Source organism: Phyllopteryx taeniolatus, chromosome 22, assembly GCF_024500385.1.
Source record: "Phyllopteryx taeniolatus isolate TA_2022b chromosome 22, UOR_Ptae_1.2, whole genome shotgun sequence".
Lineage (NCBI taxonomy): Eukaryota > Metazoa > Chordata > Actinopteri > Syngnathiformes > Syngnathidae > Phyllopteryx > Phyllopteryx taeniolatus.
Window position 1 is genome coordinate 3,806,659 of NC_084523.1, and position 10,635 is coordinate 3,817,293.

Consider the following 10,635-nt stretch of genomic DNA (forward strand, 5'->3'; position numbering starts at 1 on the left):
TATATGGGAGTCGGCACACACCTGCCACCATTTCAATTTTTAACTTCCCAAAAACCAACAACACATACGTTGGGCGCTACGGAAACATGATTTGCTTTATTCGCTTAAATGACTTATTGATTGTGCGCGCGTGTGCGTTTTTGGAGTCGGTAAACTAAACAGTCACGCGGCTGTTTCCCCCACCCCCAAAACGAGTCATTTGGATTGGCTCGCAAAGGCGGCCTTGTGTCGTCTGATTGGTGAATTGGAGTCAAATGACATGAGTGATCCCGTTTGATTGGCGCAACGGGCGCCCTACGCGGAAGTCGAAGATAGAGTCTCAAAATAGACGCGTGCGCGCAAGAATGAATAAATAAAAGTTGCAAACGGCATGTCGATCATTGTAACCGAGTAAAAGTATGGATCCTTCTTCACAGATTGACTCCAATAAAAGTAAAAAGTACGGTGCATTTAAAGTAGTACTCTGACAAGTACAGTTTATGGAAAATGTTACTTGAGTAAAAGTAACGGAGTAAATGTAGCGCGTTACTACCCACCGGTGGATTTTTTTTGGATGTACGTTAAACAGAATGAATAGTAAGTAGTCAAACGAGGCACAAGATAAGGCCTTCCACACTACTACTACTACGACTACTATGAGTGAAATCATGAAATGTGAAAGAAAACCCATCTGAAAATGTAATTAGCATTTTCAGTCCAGCTTTTTTCCATGTGAATGTTTTTATTTTCATTCATGAGTGAGTAATTCCCTCCTTCAGCAAGCGACTTACGTGCCTGCACAACACGCTTCCCGTTGTGCCGAGTGAACTTTCCCATGCGGCGGGCTACATTGTCCAGACAGAACAGCTCAATTAAAGAGCAGAATAACACCCTTGTGCTTCCAGAGCTGAAAAGGGCCAGCGGCGAGGCCCCGCTCTCGCGCTGGATGACTCTGGATCCTAATAAATCAGCAGGGTGGATCCCCGGCTCAGCCTGCCACCGCACGCCATTTGAAGCGGGGGCCCGGCGGTCGTTCGCCGCGCCTCCGCTCGGGTCCCGCGTGCTCAGTGACTGGACCGGCCAAAACACCGCGCCGCACCCCACGGCGCCGCCGAATCCCTGCCAGGAGGACCGGGGACACACGAAAATAGGGATTAAAAAGGGGTTCTGTGGAGAAGAATTGCAAAGTGGGTTGTTATTCTTATATCCGGGTTGCGGGTGAGCTGGAGCAAAACCCACAAACATGCAAACTGAGCCAAGGTTCTAACCCTGAGCCTCAGAAGCAATGAGGCATACCTACACTTTTACGGACACTGTGCATTTATGGATATTCTTTGATATCTTTGTCAGGTCAGGATATGTGTTCTCGCTCATCCCAAAGGTGTTTGATGGGGTTGAGGTCGGCGCTGTCCAGTTTTCACACACACAGCGCTCATCCAAGCTTACTCTGCGGCAACAAAAGAAAAGGCCTTTTCTGAACTGTTTTATACTGAGATTCTCAAAGTCTGCCTCCCTCCGGTGGTATGCCAAAGAATCACTGCCTAACGTGCAGTTTTCCGAACTTTTTAGTGCAAACAGAACTTGGCTGTTGTTGTTGTTCTGAAACTTTTATTTGGCTACAACCTTTCTGTGCATTACATTTGAACCAAATCCTGAAGTACAGTTTTGAATTTCCCTGTATTTAAGGGGTCAAATGGCATTATTTTACAGTGGCTTGCGATGATATAAAACCGGATTTAGTGTACACTGTATTTTATTGTTGATCGTGACTGTGCACGTCCTTGTAGTATTTCGGAGGTGGTACTTGCCGCGAAAAGTTTGAGAACCACCGGTCTAAAGTGTTGAAAATGTCTCGGCAAGATCGGAAATGAATAACCAAAGCTTTCCTTGACGATGGAACGGCCACAACAGATGTCGACGGGTGTTAGACAAGAAGGTTGGCGGTACAGCGGGGTTCAGGCAGCTTAACTGCACCGGCGTGAGAAGCATTGTCATAGCAACAGTTTTGTTGAACTTTTGGGCAATTGGGCGGCGTCGTGTTTGCAGCGGCTGCACGGGCATCCCTGCGGTGGCCGCAAAGGGCCGTATGCCGCGCAGCAGGGATGACGCCAGATGAAAAACACTCGAGCACAGAAGGCCTCTGCAAAAACAGAAATGCTCCAAACACAACAAAACACACGAATGCCAAAACAACTGCAAGAGAGAAATGCCACCAGTTCAGGCCACACAACATGCAGCATTTCCCTTGCAGTTGTTTTGGGATTTATGTGGGCTTCTTTGTGTTTGCAGCATTTGTTTATTGCGACTGCAGTTTTGGTTTGTTTTTTGAAAATTGCCGCATTATTCTTTTGCCGCGGTTTTATGTGGTTGTGTGTTGTTGTTGTTGTTGTTTTTCGGTTGTTGTTTTGTTTTGTGTCATTCCTGCAGTCGCAGCACTTGGCCGTTTTCGGCGTCTCGGCCCCTGTCGGCCACCGTAGGCATCTGCATCCCAACCACCAGCCATATTTCTCTCGTGTATGTTTGTTTTTGATACTCGAGGAGGAGAACGATCCGTCTCGGAGTGTTTTCCACGTACACGTGTCCGTGCACGTGAGCTCTGGTGGCAGAGAGTGCAAGTCGTACCAGGTGCAGCCGACTTAACTTTTGTTCTCTGGAACTTATTTCCTTCCTTATTGACTATTAAACGGTAGCACAAGTGTAATTAACTGGGCACACGGAGGTTTGTTTTTTTTGTCTTCTCCGCACGCAATAGCAAACGACGTCTGCAGTTATACTTTGACTTATGTTCATCAAATGTGACTGAGAGGGTGGCTAAATGGCGAGAGTAGAATGGAGCGAAGCAATCACGCGTGAGAGGAAAAAAAAGCCTGCAGAGCTTGTTGCAGGTTTCAGGATTGTATTGGTGCCAATGCAGAGCTCAAAGTCGGTGGTCTGTTTCGATCTGAACGCTGTCATAATGCAACACTGCCATCTCGTGGAGAAAGAGTGGATGTGACGAGCTTGAATGTTGTGCGCGCGCGCGCGCAGGTGATGGACAGCTCCATGCCTCTGATCGGTGAACATGTGGAGGAGGACAAGCAACTGATCACAGAGCTGGTCCTCCATAAGATGGCCCAGGTGCTGCTGGGAGTTTCCACGCCGCCGCCGTCTTCAGTCAAGGTAACATAGTCAACCTTGTACGTCATAATAATACGATGTACATAGGGCTGAGCGATATAGCCTCCCCCTTCACTTTTGTATCCTTATTTTCTCCTTCTGTTACTTTCTATAGACGACACAGCCCAGACGAGGTAGGAAGCCAGCATTTGCTTCTGCTTTTCTTTGTTTGGTTTTTGTCGCTCAACGCGCGTGCGTCGCTGCTTCCAGGCGGACACCGTTCCGGCTCCGCTTCTCCGTCCCAGTCGGCCCAAGGTTCGCCGCAGCGAGCCCGCTCGGCCACCACCTCGCCCAGCCAGTCGTTCCAGCCCGGGCCCATCCCTGACGCTTCCGGACCCGGAGCTCCGAAACAGTCACCTCAACTCAAGTGAGTAAGCTCCTGTTTTGGTGTAAGACGCGCCTCTTACTCAAGTGACGAATAAATCGGCGCATAAAGCGAGGGGTGCTCACGTCGTGCTTTCTGGATATAGTTTGGAAGAACGTGACAAAGCCAAGAGATAAAATTCCCAAAGACACGCAAGTGCGTTATAGCTGAAAAAGAGGTACAAACTTTATCTGCATATTATTGACTTATGAATGACTAATTACGGCGCTTTGTTTTGTTTTTACAGCCTTATTCCCAAAGAGCAAAATTATACACACGCCACCACAAATTGACATCACGAAAAAAGGTTTGTAACGTCATATTCAAAAAGACTTGAGGCCAAAAGTGCATCAGCAAAATATTGAGCAAAGGCTGTGAATACTTATGCACGTGGGGTTTTGAAGTGGGGGGGGGGGGGATAAGGCTGTAATGGAAAAAAATGTGGAAAAAGCGAAGTGTGTTCAGGATCCGCTGTTGGTGTAATGGCGAGGTGTCCTTGCGAATGAATTCAATCGTGACGTGCAGCTGCTCGTTTCCGTCACCAATATTCGATGCTCCGTTTACCGCACAGCAAATCGCAGTCGCTGACCAACACCTTCACGGAGACTTTGCGCAGCAACGTGAGCGACGACGAGGCCAAAGCCGAGTCCATCCGCAGCCTCCGGCAGTCCTTCGCCAGCCTCTTCTCTGACTGAGAGCCTCCTTCCTCCTTCCTCCTTCCTCCTCTCCCTCCTCCTTCCGCTTCCCGTCGATCTGTCGAGGAGTCGCGCAGCTGCGTCTTCGGGTCCTCTTCGGTCACTTTGTGGCCATCCACACCTTCGCGAGTAGAAAGGCCGAACGAGTCTCGCTGCAAGAATTTTGATGTCAGTGCAGGCACAGCGATCAAAACAAACTCCGTTGGAATCTTTCGTTTTCCCCACCTTTTCTGCGCCTGCTTTGCTCTTCATAGCGTACGTAGCTTTCCCTTATTTGACACGAATCCGTAATCTGACAGTCACTTTATTGAGTTTGACATGTCAATGCTCTGCAGAACGACTTCGCTATTTGCACCTCGCTCGGTCGGCCTTTCTAGTGGCGGAGCGTTCCGGTCACAAGTGTCCCGCCCGCTTCTTCTGCTTGATATTGAATCATCTTCTTTTGTCACACCGGTGAAAGTGTTTACCCGTTCGCGTTTGGTCTTTTGGAAATATTGATTCATTTCTGTGTCTTCAGCTGTCCATGGCAATATTCCAGCCCACTCAAGAGAAGCGTACACAGTGTTCCCCCGCGATGCGATCGGGAAGGAGTCGTGCCGCGCGCACCCTCCAAAAGGTTAATAATTGTCTATAGCTGCCACTAGAGGGAAATTAAACCGTGTAAGAAGCTCCTCAACTCACCTTAACATAGTTTGTTGCGGCAAAGCGCTACGCGAAGCTTCTCAACACCCTTTGACATAGTTCCTCGGTACGAAGATGCCACAAGAGGGCGGCAAAGCAATACTTTTCTATTAGACAGCGCTTTGGCCTTGACACAAATCGAGTGAATACAAGACCATAGGTTCCCGCCCAAAAATCTTTGAGTGAAGAATATGCGGGGGAACACTGTACATACGGCCCACCAGCATATTGGCCAGCTCCTCATACACACTTTCGGCTCAAGTAGCGACTCATTGGCCTGAGATTACCAAAGCGCTTTTAAAGCCAAGAGAAAGAAGTCCGCCGCACGCTGGGAGCGATTTGACGCAAAGGTGCAAACGCCGTCGTCTTCCGTCCTCCTGCGATCTGTAGTTTTCGGTCTGGGGGGACTGATAGCTTACAATTGCAAGCAATGACGATGTACTGTAATGTTAAGCCACCCCCAAAAAAAGACTCCAATGTATTGTTGAAATTGTTGTATTTTTATGTTGTTATAATGCATGAAACTGTACAAATGTATGTGTGTGTTTGGGGGGCTGTGCGTGGTAAACAATAGTACGACAACAAAATAAAAAATCAAAAAGCCCTTATTTGCAATAACTATGTGCTCTTTTAATTGTTCACCAAGAAGCCTGGTACTTGGAGGGGGGCACGGGGGGGGGGGATGGGTGTCTAACCTGTGACCTAAAATGTTGAGTCACCTGAGTGTTCAGGCTAAAGGAAATTGAAATTGTGAGTGTTTATTCATTCTTGCCGGAATATATTTTGTGTTCATATTGCTAAACAAATGTGCATATTGCGCTGTAATGTTAACCGCAGCAGGAAATCAACAATGAATATGAACCAGTGGCAAATGAATACTTGCATTTGTTTTCAATTCATGGAGATTGTTTTCATTTCATTACCCTATGCACTCCGTCCAAAGGACCAAATTAGCATTTTCGAACCCCTTAAAGTATTTTGGGTTGTCCTTTGTGTAAAGAAAAAAAAGAAAGAAAACGTGTGCATCTTAAACTGCAATGTGAAAAAGCCATAACCAAACTCCGAGGATGTGCCACGCAATAACGGCTGTGACGTCACTTGTCAACTGACAAACGCAGTTTTGCGCGACTTGAAATCCATCAGGTTGCTTGTTTGCATGGAACCTCGCAGTTAGTAGTAGCTACTGATAGCTCGTTTGCCGTGACGTCAGATCACATTTGGGTTTCAGTTCCATGTACGCTTATAGTTTACTGTTACTATCGTGCGTCAGCAAAATGTACAGATGGAGTCCGCGCAGCAAACCTTTTGGATTGCAAACCTCTGCTGGTTGAAATCCATTGTTGCTCCTTTTCGTAGATGACAGTTGACGTGAACGACACGATTCTCGATGAACAATCATGCAAATGACTCACAGTAATGACTTGTAATAGCGTCCGTCGGCAGCCGGCCTGCCATGGCAACTGACGGAAGCAACCGGCCCCGTTCTGGGAAGTCATTTTCTTAACGCGATAATGAGACACGACGGCCGGATGAGTGATTTTGCTGGAGTCGCAAGCTACACTATTAGAACATCAGTCCTCTTTGAGGCAATACTTGCTTTTTTAATTTTGGATTCCCACCGTCATCGCGATGTGCGTCGAAGCGAAGCTCTGAATTCAATATGCAGCCGCAGAGACTTAACAAAAAAAAAAACCCAAAATGTAACCTCGACCCCCGGTGCGAGGACATTTGTCGTCGAGCGAGCGAAATTGTAGTCGTCGTAGTTGCAGAACGGTCCCTCCGCTGTGTTCCCTTGTGTTCCCTGTGCGGTGGATGCTGGATGGGTATCACGCGGTACTTCAGGTGTATTCTTCCTCTGTATATTGGTGTCAATGTGGCATGAATACCAATCCTACTCGTGTACTTCGGGTGCGGTCGTCACGCGTGCTTAATTGCGAGAAGCGCCACGCATCTCAAGTGTTGCTGTAATTTCCGAGCATTGGTTTTTTTTTTCTGTACATTTTTGTCCCGACATGCAGACTTGTGTTATTAAAGTAACAACTTTTACGACACCTGGCTACGAGTTGCACTTTTATACGTCATCCTCCGGAGCGCTTCGAACTTGGGAGATTTGAAATGTTTTGTCCATTTAAGGAGACCAACCAAGAGAAGCCCCGGTTCCCACTTTGCCTCGAAAGCCCCGTTGAACATTTCCCAAACACCATACCGAGAATAACGAAACCACCTCACCGACTGTATTTTATTCCTCCCGGCGTGAGTCTCAAACCTGCAAGACTCCTTTCATGTGCTCCACCTCAAGCTGTGAAAAAAGCTCTTCATGTTGTAAAAGGTGGTGTAAAACACATTGGGCCATAAATATGTCATTTTCCCCGATATGAGTCATGACGAGCTGGCCACAGCATTATGTACAGCTGCACTAATGAGTTCCAACATCAGCACTGTTTGGTAAATCCACCCATCCGTAATTGGGTCATTCTCGGCTCTCGGTGACTTTGCACTGTGATAATGTATTGGGGGGGGGGAATTACATATTTTATTTTGAGAAACTATATAACTTATCAGATGACATGTTGAAGCACCTTAAAAATTTCCTAACGCCTGAATGTTTTCATTCCAATGAACCACTGCTCTGCGAAGCGGCAAATGTAGAATGACACTTTTGTTTTTGCTTTACGTTTCACAAGCTGAACTCAAAACGCGTACCACTATTTCCTTGTGCACAAAAAGGTTCATTCTCTCAAATATCGTACACTAACACAGCAAAACCGCGCATCGTAGAGCGTCCTTTTACTGCGGACAGCCGGAGGTACGCACGTACTGTAAAACGCCACACCTGTGAGGTGGATGGATTATCACGGCGAAGGAGAAGTCCAAAGTCACACAGACTTAGACGGACCGGAATGCGCACGTCGATGTGGTTACTGTAGGTTAGGATTGGAGTTGGGCAAATAGGTGGAGCATTACGCGTGTCCAGTTTGTCACGCAAATATTAAAAAGGCATTTTTCTCACTAACTTTGGGTCGGGATTGGGGTCGATGTCTGAAATTGTGAAGATTGCCTAGCTTCACTCTCAGCTACGTTGGGACCGAGCCGATAGACGTTAAACGATAGCGCCGAGAAAGAGGAGCTGGCAATTCCCGTCGTTTGTCTTCAGGTACGGTGGAAACATGACCAACAGCGCCATCCCATTGAATGATTTAGGGCTGGATGATATGACTCAGCGTACCTCTCGACATCTGCAAGCTTTTTTTCCCAAGCCCTCGCTATCTCTTTATCTTCTTTCTGGCTGTCCACACTTGTTTCCTTACATACCAGACCACTTGTATCGGCGGCCCGATGCTAATCTGCTGCTACTGTGATTCTTCTGACATTGTGAAGGTCGGAATGTCCCAATTCCGCCGCAGGTCCCCGCCCGCCCGCAGGCGTCACTCCTGTAAACACGGCAAACCCGCAGGCTTTTCCGTCCGTGCCGGCGCGTTCCCACGCAGCCTCACGCTCGCATTTTTTGTCTTTTTTTTTTTTCCAGGCTGACGCAGGAACCGGGTATCCACGGTGCATGCGCATCCACATGCTGATGGTTTGGCCTTGTAGAGATTATGCGCGCTCCCGAGCAACCTCGAAGTTGCGTTAAGCGCTGACGCAATAGTTACGTGGTCCTCAAGGACCGTGTGATGTTGCATAAGTGCGTGCGGCGTCGAACGCGAAAAGGTTACTAAGTCCGTGACGCACACGTTCCCCTTCTCGCACTGCCCGAACAAAATTGACACCGCGTCATCATCACCGTCACCATCATCCGAGGAACACGACAATTTATCTGGCATCTAGTTTCTTAGCAACAGATAAATGAGATGGGTAGAAGTGAATCCAAACTAAATTCATTTCTTTCAATATGTTTTGTTGAAATGAAAAATGTAGTGGATTTTGGATATTTGCCCGTAAGTGTTTTAAGGGGGTCGAAAACAAAATGGAGGCGTCCCATATATATATCTTCCACTTTTATACATATATGCTTGGTTGTCATGGAAACTGTCATCCTTCTTTGCACACGCACGCATGCACACAAAAGAGTAAAACGCTGTAATAGGAGAAAAAAGTTGTATCAGACGATATTTCCTCTCATATGCCAAAATAAGATAGATGGAGATGATAGTTCATAATTGAAGATTTTGGTTCTTATACTTAATTTACCATGGATTTCAAAAGAATAATTGAATGTCCGTTGTATGTACATTTCTCTCTTATTTATTGCTTATTTACGAATAAGCAATGATTTCAAAATCAATGACTAAACAAATTGCTGTTTATCTATTTCTCATAAGTTGTTCAATAATTGTTGCTAATTATTGAGAGAAATCTGTAAGATGATCAGTGACTTTACATAGTTTAATGTAGTTAATTATGAATGAATACCTATACAGTCCCCTACAAAAGTATTGGAAGGGCAAGGTCAATTCCTTTGTTTTTGTTGTATACTGAATATATCAAAAGATGAATATGAGACAAAAGTTCACAATTCCAGTGGTATTTACATCTCGATGTGTTAAGCAACTCAGGACAGAGCGCCTTTTGTTTGAAGCCACCCACTGTTCAAGTGAGCAAAAGTATTGGAACCGACATTATTCGATGAACTTCATATTTGGTTACTTGCAATGACTGCGTCAAGTCTGCGACTCGTTGACTTCACCAGACTGTTGCCTTCTTCATTTGGAATGTTTTTCCAGCCCTTGACTGCAGCCTCTTTCAGTTTTTGTTTGTTTTCGGGGGCTTTCGCCTTCAGTGTCCTCTTCAGGAGGTAAAATGCATGCTTTATTGGGTTAGGTCCGGCGATTGACTCGGCCAGTCTTAAGACCTCCGTCCTTTGTTGTGTTGGCAGGGTCACGGTCTCTGTTTTGCTTTTGGTCGCGTTTGGTTTTGTTTCCCGTTTCCTGCGCTCATTTAGTTATTGCGTCCACCCGTTCTCGTCAACCTTCTAACCTCGTGTCGACCAATCGGCTCGTGTCTTGTCCAGGTGTTCCTCGTTGTCTCGTCAATTTGTGTGTATTTAGTTCCCTGGTTTCTTTCAGTCCCGGTCGGTTCATTGTCGCTGTCGGTGTCACATGTTGAAGTGGTTTTTGGAAATGAAGACATTTTTTGAGACTCCTGCACTCCTGCCTTGCCTCGGGTCCTCCATGTTTTGCCTCCAACGCCCTCAAAAACCTTTCGCGTGACAGGCAGTGTGGTTTGAATCATTGTCTCGTTGCTTGATGAAGCTTCCCCCCGATCAGTTCGGACGCATTATGGTTTTTTTTTTGAAATCGCAAGACAAAATGGTTTGCCAACCTCCACAGGGCAGGGGGGAAGGTATCACAATCCAGAGTCGGCAGAATACTTTGAGAGAAGAACGATACAGGCCATACCACAAGATGCAAACCACTCCTCACCGGACCTTAGCCCAATAAAGCATCCATTTTACCTCCTGAAGAGGAGAGCGAAGGGAGTAACCGATGCAGTTATTGCAAGTAAGTGTTATGCCACTAAATATTAAATGTTATTCACTTTAAGTTCATTTAATCATATCTGTTCCAATACTTATGCTCACTTAAAAAGTGGGTGGCGTCAAACAAAAGGTGCTCTGTCCTGGGTTGGTTAATACATCTCGATGTCAATACCATGAAATGAAAGCTGGAATTCTGAACTTTGAGCTCCTATTCATCTTTGGATTTGAAACCCAAATGTATTCAGTATATAACAGAAACAAAAGAATTGACCTTGCCGTTCCAA

At 46.3% G+C, this 10,635-nt stretch overlaps 1 protein-coding gene across 6 annotated transcripts in view; it reads left to right on the forward strand.

Annotated features, from left to right (window-relative positions):
- LOC133471594 (synapsin-3-like) overlaps nucleotides 1–10,635 on the forward strand; it is an 80,777-nt gene that overhangs the window by 52,602 nt on the left and 17,540 nt on the right. For 3 of the 6 annotated variants that reach the window (XM_061761249.1, XM_061761250.1, XM_061761248.1), the window contains exons 11-14: nucleotides 3,007–3,138; nucleotides 3,251–3,269; nucleotides 3,346–3,502; nucleotides 4,071–6,926. In XM_061761249.1, coding sequence (XP_061617233.1) covers nucleotides 3,007–3,138; nucleotides 3,251–3,269; nucleotides 3,346–3,502; nucleotides 4,071–4,194 — 432 coding nt within the window. In that variant the 3' untranslated portion in view covers nucleotides 4,195–6,926. Of the gene's footprint in view, nucleotides 1–3,006; nucleotides 3,139–3,250; nucleotides 3,270–3,345; nucleotides 3,503–3,746; nucleotides 3,807–4,070; nucleotides 6,927–10,635 lie in introns of those variants that run through there. The other 3 variants (XM_061761252.1, XM_061761253.1, XM_061761251.1) reach the window with 3 other exon arrangements.